This window comes from Borostomias antarcticus (genome assembly GCF_949987555.1).
Source record: "Borostomias antarcticus genome assembly, chromosome: 23".
In the NCBI taxonomy this organism is placed as follows: domain Eukaryota; kingdom Metazoa; phylum Chordata; class Actinopteri; order Stomiiformes; family Stomiidae; genus Borostomias; species Borostomias antarcticus.
In genome coordinates this window covers 2,701,250-2,717,579 of record NC_140256.1, presented here as the reverse complement: position 1 = coordinate 2,717,579, position 16,330 = coordinate 2,701,250, and the positions used below count along the sequence as shown (strand labels likewise).

Genomic DNA, 16,330 nt, shown 5'->3' with positions numbered 1-16,330 from the left:
GAAATGAAAGTCCTGATGACTACAGGCTATTTAGATATCCTAATAATATTAAAACAAACACCTGACTTATATTCGAATAGCCGGTGGACTACGGGGAGAGAAAACATGTTTTTAAGCTATTCGCTATCTCTCAGTTTTCTTCATGGTTCTTTATGTCCCCGCCACATCTCGGTCCACCTTAAGAGATGGTCCCTCCCTCGGCACTGCTCTCCAACGCCTCTGATTGGCTGGGACTTCATGGATGGAATTGGTTGCAGAAATGCAAAACTTGTTGCTGGTTCCCTGGACGCGTTGATCTCACACAGCGCCAAGCGGCAGAGTCGAGTGTGATCTGTCTGTGAGTCGCTCCCAGCTGGAAGAGACCACACCAGACTGACTCGGGACAGGAGCGCGTATCAGAGCGAGGAGGACAGAGCGGGTTAGATAGCGGGTTAGATAGCGGGTTAGATAGCGGGTTAGCCGCATATGACCAGGACCGAGTGAAGGATGTTGTTAAGCCGCTCCGTGGTGGTGGAGTGCGCGTAATGTGCGCCCGAGACTCGGGGGACAATTGCGCGTAAAAGCGCTTCTCCAGTTCCAAACTGGTCTGGATTTTACCTCCGGTGGACTTTCTCTCAGACTTGATTTTGTCGTGTTTAGAGAACGTTATTTTACCATATGAACGAAAACTGTTGGACATAGTTTGGGTGTAAACCACAACCAAGAGACACTATTGCAACTGTGCAGGTTGCCGGCGGATTTTATTGTAGGCGACGTCTACAGAATGGGATGTTCGTCAACAGACACTCGAAACCGGCTGTCCTGGGACATTTGACTATGAACTGGAATAATGAATTAGACGAGGAAATTAATCGACCCATTTCATTTTTGTTGAACCTTTCTACCTTTCATCAGAAGTAGCCAAAGGGAGACGGGTTTTCTCAAGTTTTACAGAAGAAATGCACGCAGAAAACTTTGGAATATGATATTGATTGAAAGTCACACGCATTGAAAGTTCTATCTATTTTGTACAATTTGCAAACGAAAGGAATACAGCCTAATCGCGCAAATAGGCTTCACGGGAACGAACAAGTCCACTTGCGTGCGTCTTTGGACAGCTAGTCCGCTCCCTTTTCATTTTTCCGCGACGGTGAAGTTGGAAAAGCTATTGAAACGCAAAACACTTAATGGGTGAGTGAATAAATGTGAAACACATTTTCCTTTAGAACGTTTCAACATTCTGAAAATTCAATCGGAGGCGTCTCGTCTCGTTTTCTCTTTTTTGGAGACGGGCGAAAAAACAGAGACAGACTCAGACCGCCGATGCCAGGCGAGCTGGCTGTCATGTGGGATTGATAGTAGGAGAGTATGTTTGGGCTGGAGCAGTTTGGTTCTCAGATTAATAGCAGAAACCCTGGCCAATCAGAGAGAAACATAAACCAACCGAGGCTGAGCATGAGCTCCCATTATAAAAGCCCCGGCTTTCATGCCGGAGGCCCGCCGGGAGCCGTGGAGACGGGCATGGGCCCTCTGAACGAGCCGCCGATGCTCGGGCTTAATATGAACATGAACGGGGAGCAATACGGGGGTTTTCACCCGCGGGGCCACTCGGACATGCACGCGGGCGGCGGACTCCAGCAGCAGCAGCAGCAACAGGGACCCATGCATGGATTTTTTAACAACCAGCAACCTCATCAAGGCCACCCGCACGGCCATCAATCTCACCCCCATCAACACCACCCTCACTTCAGCGGCAGCTTCGGGGGGCCGGACCCGGGCTCCTCCTGCCTGCACGGGGGCCGGCTGATGGGCTACAACAACAACGGCATGGGTCCCCAGCAGGGCTTCGGAGAGGGTTTTGACCCCCTATCCGAGGGCCAGGCGGGGGACGGCTTCTCCCAGCAGCAGCAGCAGCAGAGGTCTGGCAACATGCCCGACTTCCAGCACCACGGCCCCCCTAGCGGCAACCACGCCGTCCCGGCCCCCTGCCTCCCCCTGGACCAGTCCCCTAACCGGGCCGCGTCCTTCCACGGCCTCCCCTCCTCGTCCTCCTCCTCCTCCGAGTCCCACGGCCTTGAGCCCCGACGGATGCCCAACCAGGGCGCGGTGGACGGACTAGAGTACAACTTCCCCAGCGATCCCCCGTCCGGGCATTTCGACGTGCCCGTGTTCTCTCCGTCCGAATCCGAGTCCCAGCTGCCCCATTTCGGCGCGGGAAGGCCGGTGGGCGGGGGGAATTTCCCGGGTAACCCCGCCATGCCTCCCCGGACCCCGGGCATGCAGGGGATCACCAAGGGGCACCAGCAGCCCCCCACGCAGCCCCAGCAGCCCCCGCCGGCCCCCCAGCACGGCGTGTTCTTCGAGAGGTTCGGGAACGGCCGCAAGGTGCCCGTGGGCATGGAGGGTCCAGGGGTGAATGTCAGACACCCCCTCATGCAGCAGCAGCAGCAGCAGCAGCAGGCCGGCTTGATAGCCCGACAGAACTGCCCCCCTGGTTTGCCCCGGCCCCCCCAACCGGAGCCGGCCCCCTCCAACCCCAACATGCTGGACGGCGGAGGGGTCATGATGCCGGGGCAACACAACCAGTTTGAATATCCCATTCACAGACTGGAGAATAGGGGCCTGCACCCCTACGGAGACCCGATGTTTAATATGCAACAGCCGGCGCCTCCCCCCCCCTCCCAACAGCCCCCGAACCAGCGGCTGCAACACTTCGACTCCCCGTACATGAACATGGCCAAAAGGCCCCGGTTCGAGTTCCCCAACGCGCACGGTGGGGAGGGTTGTGCCACGTGGGGCGGCGGCATGCACAGCGCCCAGGCCATGGAGAACCACCTCTCCCCCTCGGCCTACCCGGGGCTCCCCGGCGAGTTCACCCCGCCCGGGTCCGACGGCTTCCCCCCGGGCCCCCTCCAGCACGCCGGACCCGAGCAGCAGTCGCTGCAGCAGCGCCAGAACGCCGCCATGATGATCAAGCAGATGGCGTCCCGGAACCAGCAGCAGAGGATGCGTCAGCCCAGTCTGCAGCAGCTGGGTCACCACGGCGACGTCCCCCAGGGGCCCATGGTCCACGGCGGGAGCATGCCTCAGCCGGGCTTCGACCGGGGGGACGGCGGCGGCCGGATGCCCGGGTTCGAGGGGCAGCAGGGCGCTCACGTGACCCAGGAGAACGCCTGGTTCCCCGGCTCCCACCCTCCCCCGGGGGAGATGATCTCGCGGCGCATGGGCGGGACCGGCGGCGAAGCCGGGGCCCACGACATGGGCCTGCAGCAGAACGGTGCCGGCCTGATGTTCAGGCCCGGCATGAACGGGTTGGGCATGCAGGAACCCATGAGGATACCGGTAGACGGACACGTTCAGGCGCTCCACTCGCCCGGGATGCACTCCCAGTTCGGCGGAAACATGGGGAACCTCTCCCAGATGCAGTCCCCCGGCGCCGGGGTGGGTCACCCCAACGCCCCGACGGAGAGGCGGCCGGCCGACTTCCCCGCCCCCCCCATGGGAGCCCAACCCACGTTTCCCTACGGAGGCGCCAACCGTCAGGGGGCGCCACACAACGCCCCCCAGGGGGTGAACACCTCGCCGGTTAGCTACCCCCCCCAGTCCGAGTTCCCCCCGGGTCAGCGCTCCTCGGTCAGCAAGCTCGGGGCCCTCTCCCTGGGGAACTTCAGCAAAACCAGCACTAAAGACAATGTTTTCGGGCAGAGCTGCCTGGCGGCCCTTTCCACGGCGTGCCAGAACATGATCGCTAGCCTGGGGGCCCCCAACCTCAACGTGACGTTCAACAAGAAGAACCAGAACGAGGGCAAGAGAAAACTGAGCCAGACGGATCAGGACATTAATAGCAGCGCGGCGGCGGCGGCGGCTAACGGCACTGGCAGTGGTCCTGGGCCGGAATATTTTCAGACCGGCGCTTCCCAGAACGGCCAGATTCCTGGAACCGGGAATAGCAACGTTAAGCCTGCAGGTCAAATCCAGACGGTGCAGGGGGAAGCCAGTGCCCTCTCCCCAAATTACAACATGGACGCTACCCCCGGCAATGAGGGGAAAGCGGCAACAGGGACTGGACGAGGGAGAGGGCGGAGAAAAAGAGACAGTGGTCATGTGAGCCCCGGGGTTTTTTTTCCCTCTGACAGCGGCAACCCTGTTGTGAGTCCAGGCCAGCCGACCCCCTCGGCCGGCGTTGGGGAGAGGGGTGGGGGAACGCCCCACGACAAACCCCTCCCATCCCCTTCTTGGGGAAAGGGAGGTGACCTGATGCTGGGGGACCAGGCGGACCTGATGTCCTCTCTGGATAGTGGCATTCAAAGTGTCACCAAATCTGACGGCAGCTCACCGCGGGTGGACTTCCCCGACGACGTCAGCGCCCACTACAGCAACGAGGACGAGGTGTCCTCGAGCTCGGACGCGGGCGGAGGGTCCAAGCCCAGTCGCAGCCCGCTGGTCACCAGCTCGCCCAAGCTGCAGAGAGGGGAGCTCGGCCTGATGAACGGGCAGAAGACGGTCGGGATGGGCATCGCCAATCACACTACCTCCACGCCCGACGGCTACGGACTGAGCGCGGGAGGCGGCGGGGGCGGCGCGGGGGGCGTGGGGGCGGGTCACCCGGGCACACCGGGGATGGAGCAGGTACGCACGCCGACCAGTACGTCCGGCCAGGACGAGATCCACCCTCTGGAGATACTGCAGGCCCAGATCCAGCTCCAGCGCCAGCAGTTCAGCATCTCCGAGGACCAGCCCCTCGCCGTCAAGAACGCCAAGAAGAACGCAGGAGACTGCCCCTCGCAGAACGGAGACAATGACATGGCGAGCTGCAGCCCGGACGCAGGGAAGGGCTCAATGGGCACTATTGACCTTGACACCCTGATGGCAGAGCAGCACGCCACCTGGTACGTGCCCAGCGACAAGGCCATGATGGATGGGCCGGAGGATGACAAGGCCATGGCATTATGGGAAAAAACAAAGAACCAGGCCAACGGCAAAGAAGGTAATTTAATGTGATCCACAGTCATGGTGGTGGTCGGCTGGGATTATTCTCTCTTGCCTGTATGAGAGAACGCACGCACACACACACACACACACACACACACACACACACACTCCCCACGCCACAGGACTACTTCATAGTGAGTGTCCTTAGTCCTAATTCATATCTCTATGTGCGGCTCTTGTGCAGCTCTTTGAATAAGCAGAAAGGTGTGTGTGAAAGCTTGTCTAAAGAATCTGCACGGTCTCAATGTTTCGGCTGCTATTCTAATTTGTGAGGCAGACAAATGCAGTATAAATAGACAGGGTCGCTGTTGTGCTTGTTATTGTCTTTCTATCAATACATTTAATAGAGACGCAAAAAACCCTCATCATTGACCGATGGGGCTGCTATTTAGTGGCTAATGGATCAGAGTATTATTTATTTAGAAGAAGAATTTAGTCAATCGTGTTTTAAATAAGTTAAAATAGGCTATATCTCTGCATTTTATTCGTCTTTATGATTAGCCTCATACAGACATTCATAGATTAATAGCGTTAGAAATACGCCTCATCATAGCACCACGCAGATAGGGACACATTTGGTGGTATTTTGTTGGTATTTGGAATCGCTGTTTTTAAAACAGCCCTTGACTTTTTCCTGCAGTGTGTTTTATGGATTTCTCCGTCTTAGAGGGACTTCTGAGGAACAGACCGAGAAAAGTAAACATTTCCTGCGGTTCTTTATCTGGGTTTTCAGGGTGAACAACTACACTGAGAAGATTAATAGGTTTTTGAGGAGATGCGTTTTCGCAGCGGGGGTTCCTTTCTGTGGAAATGTTTGTTTTTGTTATTACCCGGGGATAATGCGGGCTGGAGGAAGTGCATTCATTAGGGGGCGGACATGATGGGAATACATGATGAAATAAACTATTACATTTAATTTAGACTTTTATTTTTTGTTTCCTTAAAAAACTTTTAAAAGCTATTCGCTTAATACATATGTTAGCCTAATGATATAAATAGCCTATTGGTGGATTATTGCAACTACTTGTAGCCTACTAATTACAGTACAAATTACAATATATAATCTATATTTATATTATATTATAGACTATAATATAATGTTTTAGCATGCCAAAATGTAGTTTAGTTTGTGTAGTCTAAAGAGAAGTTGCTGAAATATTTCGAAATAATGTCAGTATGCTTATTGCAATCTACTGTATTCCAATGGACGTATTTCAGGGTAGTCTAGTCTAGATTGATCTTAAAAGTTCACTCTGATATTAGATATCACCAAATCGTTTTAGCCTTTTCCCTTTGACCGGTGGTGGGGTATAGGCTACGCTTTGCATGTTTCCTTTATAGACAATATATAACATAGTCTGTCAGACTAAACGGCAATAATCTGTATTATTATTATTAGTATTATTATTATTATTACTATTATTAATTGTGTTATTATTATTGTCATTATTAGGATATTTATTATTATTATTATTATTGGTATTATTATTATTTTTATTATTATTATTGGTTGTCGAGGGTAAGCTCTGTTAATAGACAAGAAGATGGTCAGGAAAACGCCAAATCTCTACGTTGCTTTCTGGACTGTTTATTCCAGATATAGCAAATATAGGCCAATATCAAATGTATTTTGAGCATTTCCTTTCTAAATCATAAGTTTTTCCGTATTCATCCACTTTCGAACTTTCCGTGCAAAACCCCTCTGCTTCAATTTCTTGCATATTCCGAAAAGCTTCGCCCCTTTTCTCTCGACGCTATCAAATCTATAGACCAAATGCTAGTCAGTGCGGCAAAAAAAGGCAATGGTGTGTCTGAGAAACACGCATAAGAGAAACACGCATAATTCACTCGCCACGGCCAGAGAGGAGCCACCGAAAGGCTTTTTCTCTCCGTGTGAATAGGTCGCCCCCAGCGCGCATTCAGGGTCTCTTTGTTCTGGTTAACTGCGGGCGCAGGGGAGGGGAGGGGAGGGGAGGGGAGGAGGGGAGGGGAGCGCAGGGGAGGGGAGGAGGGGAGGGGAGCGCGCAGGGGAGGGGAGGGAGGGAGGGGAGGGAGGGGAGCGCGCAGGGGAGGGAGGGGAGCGCGCAGGGGAGGGGAGCGCGCAGGGGAGGGAGGGGAGCGCACAGGGGAGGGAGGGGAGCGCGCAGGGGAGGAGGGGAGCGCGCAGGGGAGGGGAGGGGAGCGCGCAGGGGAGGGGAGGGGAGCGCGCAGGGCGCAGCGCGCAGGGCGCAGCGCGCAGGGCGCATTGTTTAAGAGGCAGCGCAGTCAAACCACTATCCATATTCTGGCTTCATATCGTCTGCGTTTCAACTGATCCACAGTAGTTTGTTCTTTATCTTATGTCCGTCAACAACACCATAGTGTAACCTATTGCTTTCGCTCACTCCCTTTTACAATAGCCAAAGGAAAAAATATGTCCTTGGAATGGTGGATTTAGTGCTTATCCTTTAGACTAGGATCACTACACTACCCCTACTGGACAGCCCGCTTCACTTTACCAAGTCCCTTAGGGACGCATCTAATTGTCTCACACCCCCTCCGCCACCATTGTAGCGTTCAGCAGGTGAGGGACTCGAACCCGGGTCGTCTGTGGAAAAATCATCTACATCTCAATAGAGGATATCTCTCCCTAAGCGGCAGATTGAGAATGTATAGGCCAGGATCGCCACAGCAATTTAGTATCCTCTCTTTCCACACACCACACCGTTGTGCTGTCCAGTGTAGTCTAGTCTACCCTCCCTCCCTCCCTGCACACACACACACACACACACACACACACACACACACACACACACACACACACACACACACACACACACACACACACACACACACACACACACACACAGCCTAGCATGCCGTCCAGGCGCGATCGATAGCTAGTTAGCACAAATCACGTCTCCTGACACTTTCTCATTTGAGTGCTGCAGATGAAAAAGGGTGGAGGCGAATTTGGTGGATTTTCAGATTGAATCGCGGATGCTTACATGGAAACTCACTAAATTATAAGAACCATGCACTCAATGTCAAATAAGATTATTGGCTTACTTGATAGGTGGTCTCAATAAAAATCATATTAGTAATAACGATATTAACAAACGGGAATATTAGTATTCACATTAATATTGCTACAATATTAAAAACAACAATAATAATAATATTAATAATAATAGGAATCACAATAATTGTAATAATAACTATAATAATAATAATTATTATTATTATTATTAGTTTGTAAAGTAGTTAGTTAGTTAGTATGCATATCCATATTAGTATTATATTGCTGTTTTAGTTTGTATTGATATTGCTAAACATATTTATCCTAGGCTAACACTATTGATTATATTATTACCCCTCCCTATCCTTCTCTCTCTATCATTCAGCCGGCCATGTGACACCTGCATAGATGTCGTATGCTTATATGTTTGACAGATTTGTCAAAACTTCTTGTTCTAAGAACTGGAGTGGGGGGGGGGTGGGGGGGGGGGGTCTGTGATCTGAGGATCTCTCCTGTGGCAGATTGAATCGTGTGAGACCTGAGTGATTGTGCTAATTGGGCACTTTATAGACAACTCAGTATTTAACGGGAAGTTGAGTTTAATTATTAATAATTAAGCCAGGTGGGTTATGACGAGGTAGGTTGTGGGTCTGTGTGTGTGTGTGTGTGGAGGGGGATGTGACCGTGGCCTTGGTACGACAGTGAAGGTATTGGAGGGTGAGACTGTGGGGGAAGGGAACAGGTGTGTGTGTGTGTGTGTGTGTGTGTGTGTGTGTGTGTGTGTGTGTGCGCGTGTGCTTGGCATGGCTGCTCCTGCAGTGTCAGCCATGGTAGCAAGGCTCAAGGGTCACACAGGGAGGAGACGTCAACAGGGCGCTGTTTGGGGACGTTACTCTGACACCACAGACCTCTGTGAGCAGACGGCGCCGTCCGTAGACACGCCTCCAGGCGGACAGCGGCGTCGAACGCCAAACAATACGAACAAGAGCCTCGGCGGACGTGGAGCCGAACGGCCGCGTCTCGGCCTGTTGGGCCCGAGCGTTTCTGTGTTGTTGGTTTCTTTTCACCCTGCTCACTCGGCGCGGTCCCTCTGTGCCTGTTTAGAGAGTGATATGTGCGCCTGTAATGGCCCCCGCCGGACCCGCGCTTGGCCCGTGGTGTGTGATAGCACGCTGCTCAGGCCATTCACCCGGGCGCGGTGACAGTAATGTGCGCCATAGGCGTCGGGGCCTGGAGAACTAGAGGACCTCCATTTTCCCAGCGGTGATCATAACGTCGCGGCAGTTGGGCAGTTGGAAAGAAGCACAAACTGAGGTGTAATTCGTTTAATGAGTGAGTGAAATAGTTCCGGTGTTTTTGTGCGTTTTTTCCTTCCTCTTTTTGTATCCTCTCATCCTAGTTCTCTCTCTCTTCCTCTCTCTCTTCCTCTCTCTCTCTCTCTCTCTCTCTCTCTCTTCCTCTCTCTCTCTCTCTCTCTCTCTCTTCCTCTCTCTCTCTCTCTCTCTCTCTCTCTCTGACGGTTGGTTGTGTGGAATGTGCGCCCTCTTGATAACGGGTGACTCGCTGTCATAGGAAATGATTCAGTTGCTTTTAATTGACTCAGTGTTTTGGAACTCAGTTTGAAGCACATATCAAAAACGTGTTGCTATTCTTATCTAGGACGTCCTCATCACGTTCACACAACGATGGCAATCTTTGATAATCTCCTGTGAAAATAGTTTGGTGTTTTATTCAGCTGTGGTAATGTTAGGATACTTAGACTGGTTGGATGTGTGTCTGACAGGTAGAACGTAGTCGAGGGATCCTGTCATAGCTCTCGGTTCTTGTTAGGAGGCAATTTAATCCAAAGCAACAGGCATATTGGCATTCTAGCTAAAGAACAGTCCTGGGAGAGCTCCCTCGTTCCCCACCTCCGTTCATCCATTCAAATCATACTTATCATATTGACATTTCACTACGACGACAACAACACACAAATCACATGAGTAATTTCGATGTCCGCCATCTTTTTCTTAAAGCAAAATAAGATTTGATTGACATTTGCTCGGATGGAGAAAAAAAACTAAAAACGGCTTGAGGCAGGCCATGTTCCAGATCCGTCATTACAACACACACACGCACGCACGCAGACGCACACACACACACACACGGCACACACATCACACCTTCAATACATGCCTGTACTGCAGTAATAGTAATCATTATCATAATCATAGCAATTAGCTCTGGTAATATTGTCTCTGAAGGTACCTATTCATCCTCGGGCACCTCCAGTCAGTTGACTTGGTTTTTGACAGATACAGCAGGACTGGAAGACAGCAGTGAGGTGTGTGTGTCAGAGTCGTCTCGGACCTGGTAAATACGACAGTGTTATGTGGTGAAAAGTGAATTAAATCGTCTATATTTTGGAGATTTCCTCCTTTTTGTCGTTTCAAAATGTCACTATTTCCTTTCTCTCCGAGTTTGTCCCCTGGGTGGAAAGATGGCTCTGTTCACTCTCATCAGTCAGAACTGGAGGATCATGGGAAAACTCATCAGGAGTGTCTCTATGTTGGATGAAGGGCAGGTTAGTAGACATGGAACCGCGATGGTGTGGATTTGTCAGCTCTACGCTTAACGTGTGATTGATGATGACCAGGACTCAGGCGTTGAGTCTGAGACCTCCGCTCTGGCGTCTGGACTGGACGAACGCACTCCATTCTTAGTCAGTCCAACGTTTACCTTTCTTGTCGATGCTGCAGCAGAGAACAAAAAGTGTTTGTGTATGTATTTGAAACTCTGTCTTAATATTTAGTGCGTGTGTTAGAGTTTTGCGTGTGTGAGTGTGTGTGTGTGAGGGTGTACGTCGTGCAGCGCACGCTTGCGCGAGACGTCATTCGGCGCTAGCGACAAGCGAAGGGAGGCACGTCAAAGCGTCGCGGTCGTGACCGACGGAGAGAAAAGGACGAACAAAGGCGTGAGGCCTTCCGCTCGCTGGCTTTCTGACTGCTGAGAATCGCAGCTCGTCCCGGCGTTCTGTTTTTCACCCTGGGGAGGCGGCGATGAAATCAAATCAAAACTTGTCTCAGCGTGCGGTGAATGTTCCCCTCGGAGGGCGCCAGGAATGGAAGGAGGGAAGACGCACGGGACAGGATTTGGGGGGCGGAGAGGCCTCCGGTTTAGGCGCGTGTGACGCGTTTCCTTAATGTCCAGGGTCTTGTTTGGCCAATGCCCAGAGAGACCGACAAAGACGTCCGTTTAGCAAGTCTCTAGAAATAACTAATGGTTTTTGTGTGCAGCCATTTACACCCCAGGCTGAGATGGCGTAGCTGGAGTGGAAGTTGTCCTGCTCAATTAAATAGACTAATACTTCATACAGTTCAGTAGAGGTGTACTGATCCTGAGTGTGTGTGTGTGTGTGTGCGCGTGTGTGGTTGTCATGCCGCCAGCAGTAGTTATGTTATTTGGCATTCAGGTAGTAGTCAGGCATCTTTAATTTGTATTGAAAAACTGACAAATGAGTTATGACACCGGAGCAGTTTCTCTGGGGAGAGGGAAGCACAGCCTGATGGATTGATGGAGAAAACGAGAGAGATAGAGGAAAGTTTTCCTTTTTTCCAGGGCCCATCGGAGGCGTGCTCTCCGGGAGAGAGTGTTGGTAATGGCTGTCATTTGCATCAGCGTAAAAGAGCAGAAGAATTCTTTCATTTTCTCCCCCAGCTGCTTTCACCTGGACCCACCGCATTCTCCTCCAAAATAGATGTGTTTTAGTTTTTTAGTTTCTTCCTAAAGTTTTTTTTTTGTGGTTTTATTTAGATTTTCGAAACGGTAATATGGACATTTTAATCAAGTTCAATGATCTCAATGAGCAAACAATAAATTTATTTCTGTGTCAACACACACTCAACACACACAATTACCGCTTTTTAAAGTACACAAAAAAGTAATTTAGATGTTATACATACTGTAGTATGTGATGTTTATTTAAATTAAACATATTTCAAAAATCCGGGATGATTCATACACCAAATTATAATAGCGTCAATTACAATATATTTATTTGATTTCCAAAGGAAGGCAATTAACATCCTAGTCATCGACGCACTAATTGAACTAACATGAGGCGAAAAAAAAAGCAAAACTTGTCTTAGTCCGGGGCAGTGCAGACAAATTTCTCCACGATGAGCTGAAATGCAGATGGAGTCACGGCCAGAGTTGCATCTGAGGCTCCGAGTCGAGGGCCCCCCCCCTCACCCCCCCCCCCGCCCCCCCCTCACCAGGCCTTCTCCAGCAGATGCTCCTAATCCCTTAATTCCCGCTGTTTTCACGACGGCTTGAGGTTTCCAAATGTGCCGAAACATACTGTACATAAACAGTGTGTGTAGCAAACCAAATAGACACAGCCTGGAAGTAGATCAATATGTCACCTACTTGGATGACATGGGGGACAGTTCCTGGATGGGCTTTTGATTTATGCGGGAGGCACTAAATCACTTCCTGTGTTCCGATTTGTGTCTAGTTTCCTAAGCGCGTCTTGCGGCCTGAGGGGGAGGTGTGTGTGTGTCTGTGTGTGTGTGTGTGTGTGTCTGTGTGTGTGTGTGTGTGTGTGTGTGTCTGTGTGTGTGTGTGTGTGTGCGTGTGTGTGTGCGTGTGTGTGTGCGTGTGTGTGTGTGTGTGTGTGTGTGTGTGTGTGTGTGTGTGTGTACATACGTACTACTAGAGAGGAGGTGAGGAGCAGTGGGGGCACACTGCCTGCCTGGGCAAGTTTTTTTCCACTGCTCGAGAACAGAGAGGAAATTCAAACCAAAATAACCCCTGTGCCCTCGCTTGAGAAATTTGGTGCACCCCCCCCCCTCCCCCCACCCCCTTTCTCCCTTCCTCGATACCCTCCCTCCTCTGCTCTGAGGGAAAGGTCACAGTGTAGCAGTGGGGAGGACCGGAGGGGTCGTAGAGGGCCTCACATGCCTCGCACCCCCACCCTAACCCCCGGCCCTGGGCCCTAGCCCCCCAACCCCCCACCCTAACCCTGGGCCCTGGGCCCTAGCCCCCCACCCTAACCCCGGGCCCTAGCCCCCCAACCCCCCACCCTAACCCCGGGCCCTAGCCCCCCAACCCCCCACCCTAACCCCCGGGCCCTAGCCCCCCAACCCCCCACCCTAGCCCCCGGCCCTGGGCCCTGACGCCACCCTGGGATACCTGGGTTCATACTGCTGCTACACTCCCCATAGCCCCCCCCCCCACACACACACACACACACACACACACACACATGCCTGCCTACTACGGGGTATATTTCTATTATTCCGTCTCATTGTGGTCACATGACCGGGGAAGGGCCAATAGCCAACGTTCTCCTTCCAACGTCCAACCCGAGGCGCCGGGCTCGGCCCGCCTTCTCTCACACACACAAAGAGGAGGAGCCTTCTCTCACACACACAAAGAGGAGGAGCCTTCTCTCACACACACAAAGAGGAGGAGCCTTCTCTCACACACACAAAGAGGAGGAGCCTTCTCTCACACACACAAAGAGGAGGACTTAAAAGTGAACCATCTGGGTTCATACTACAGAAGATAGGATTTCTTTTTTTAGCCCTCTGATATTGTGAAAAAGTAGACTCCTTATCTGGGTATTGTGATCGGGGCATTGTGCTGCCTTCACCCCCGGGTCCTAGCGCTAGTTGTTTTGTGAAAGGAATCTGACCCTGAAGTCACACACTGTCATCGGAGCAAAGGCCTCTGGGTGTTTTTGTCAGGGAGCAGAGCAGACTGATGGGGCTGGTTTGTGTTCACTGAGGCTGGGGTTGAGCCCTGGGGGGCAGGGGGTCAAAGGTGAAGTGTCGTCATGGAAGTAGAGCTCGGTATAGACGGGGCAAAAGGGCCGCCGCATGGGATTCTGGGAGCTGGGAAATCAATGTGACGGCTCTGAGGAGCTGGCTCCGAAAAGACGAGCAGTAGACACAAATACTTTCTTTCTTACACACACACACACACACACACACACACACACACACACACACACACACACGCACACACGCATAACTAACACACACACACGCACGCACGCATAACTAACACACGCAAGCAAGCACGCACACACACACACACGCACACACGCATAACTAACACACACACACATGCAAGCACGCACACACACGCACGCACGCACACACGCATAACGCACACTAACACACACACATTAACACACACACATACACACGTCATATTCTGAACACACCTCTCTTTCAGTGTATCCACACGCACAGAGACGCAGATTAAACACAGCACCCTATTTATACACACACGGCCTCAAATCACACTCGTTAGTCAAACTGATAGCAGCCACCCCAAACATTTTAACTTTGTTGATTTATTGATTTATTCTTCCGCGTAATTTGCTTAGGATAATTCAGTGCTGTCCTTCTGCCCTACCTTGTTTACAGAGTCCGTGTTTACCGAGCAGGGCGGAGTAGCATGTGCACTAGTGTCAGGCTGTGTGTGTGTGTGTGTGTGTGTGTGTGTGTGTGTGTGCGTGTGTGTGTAAGAAAGAAAAGTCGGCTCTTCAAGCGCATATGTGCAGATCAGGCAGGCATTACACCCTCACTGTGAGCGGATACAGAGGTGTGTATGGCGTTCAGACGCGCGTTCAGCGAGCGCATCGGGGTGGTAATCCCGCCCGACTGTGATGTGGTTAAAGGATCTTTAACTGTGTTTGTGGCGCAGCTTAGCCGGTCCTCTCGGTATTAACTCCTCTCGCTCTGTTTGGAGATGCTCAACACCCAGAGCCTCTCAGTGAGATATTACTGGGGATATGAATTCCACGCTAGCAACACAATGCGAGTCATTGAACGGCCTTAACAAGATAGGTTTGAGAGAAAAAACAAGATTCCACAGCTTGTAAAATGTCACAGTGATTTGGGATTTCGGTCTGTGTGATGTAGAATTTCACACCAAGCGTTTCCACTTTTGAACGAACACTCCGGCGTGAATAATGCTTAACATTTAAGTGGCGCGTGCCGATTTTCCACAAAAATCCCATCTTCTGCTGTGTGGTTTTTACCATGGCGTGTCCAGGGATGGCCCAGTCAGGGTGTGTGTTTGGTGAATGTGCTGGAGAACTTTCTAGATCATTCCAGTTCTACTGTACGTTTAGATTTTGAAATATATTTTCTTGGGTGTTTTAATTTTACATTACATTACAGTGATTTAGCTGTAATGTAATGTAAAAGGAAAATTTTACCATTCTAAGTAAATCAGTGTGTTTAGAATTTAAATAATGAACAGGGACATTTTAAATCTGCCTGGAACACTTTGGCAACAATCATATTTATTTGTAGAACATACATCATTGCTAATTTCCTTTTAATTTAATAAAAATGTGTTTGTATGTGTGTGTGTTTGTGTGTATCTGTCCATGTGTGTGTGTGTTTGTGTGCGTGTATCTGTCCGTGTGTGTGTGCGTGTGTGTGTGTGTGTGTGTTTGTGTGTGTGTATCTGTCTATGTGTGTGTGTGTGTGTGTTCCTGACATGTCACAGAGAGGGTTTGCGTACGGCTGAGTGTGTGTTTGTGTGTGTTTGCGTGTATTTGCGTGGGTGTGTATCTGTCCGTGTGTGTGTGTGTGTGTGTGTGTGTGTGTGTGTGTTCCTGACATGTCACAGGGGTTTGCGTAGGGCTGAGTGTGTGTAAGCTGAGCTCCTGCTTTGACTGCATGTTTACACTCCTTGTCCTCGCATATATGAGACCGGCGGCCATGTCGGTCTGTTTTGGGGCCGCGTGTGTGTGTGCGTGTGTGCGTGTGTGCGTGCGCGTGCGTGTGTGTGTGTGTAGCAGAAGCAGCCGAGGGCTGGTGAGTGTGTGGCCGTGGTGGTGGTTGGCGGCGGTGTGTGTTGCGAGGCGCTGTTGTCAGATTGCCGTGCGTCAGTGTGGAGCCGGGGGAACGCTTGGCTGCCTATCCAGGCCGGCGTGGACCCCGCTGTGCCCAGCTAGCGCGCCCTGGAGGGGGCATGGGGCTGGGGTGTGGGCGACGGGGGGGCACGGGGCTGGGGGTGGGCGTCGGGGGGGGCAGGGGGGGGAGGCGGGGTACAGGTTCGCCCCGGCGTGGTCGTCTGCTGCGCTGAGGTGCACATGACTAGACCCTCTGGCCTTCGCTGGCCCTTACCAACACCACCAACACCAACACCGCTGATCTCCTCACTGACCTCCCCTCCCCCTCTCCCTTCCTCTCCTCTCCTGTCTCCCCCTCCTCCCCCTCTCCCTTCCTCTCCTCTCCTGTCTCCCCTCCCCCCCCCCGTCTCTCGTCCCTGGGCACTTTGTGGGAGAGGAGGGAGGGAGGGAGGGAGGGAGGGAGAGAGAGAGAGAGAGAGAGGGAGGGAGGGAGGGAGGGA

At 51.8% G+C, this 16,330-nt stretch overlaps 1 protein-coding gene across 1 annotated transcript in view; it reads left to right on the top strand.

The window, feature by feature from the left end:
- Positions 1-1,347: 1,347 nt before the first annotated feature.
- Positions 1,348-16,330, top strand: part of mn1b (meningioma 1b) — a gene marked incomplete at both ends in the record, with an annotated part of 15,767 nt that continues 784 nt past the window's right edge. Inside the window, one exon of the mRNA XM_084457401.1 lies at positions 1,348-4,966. Within this exon, the coding sequence (XP_084313527.1) occupies positions 1,348-4,966 (3,619 nt within the window). The remainder of the gene's footprint in view (positions 4,967-16,330) is intronic.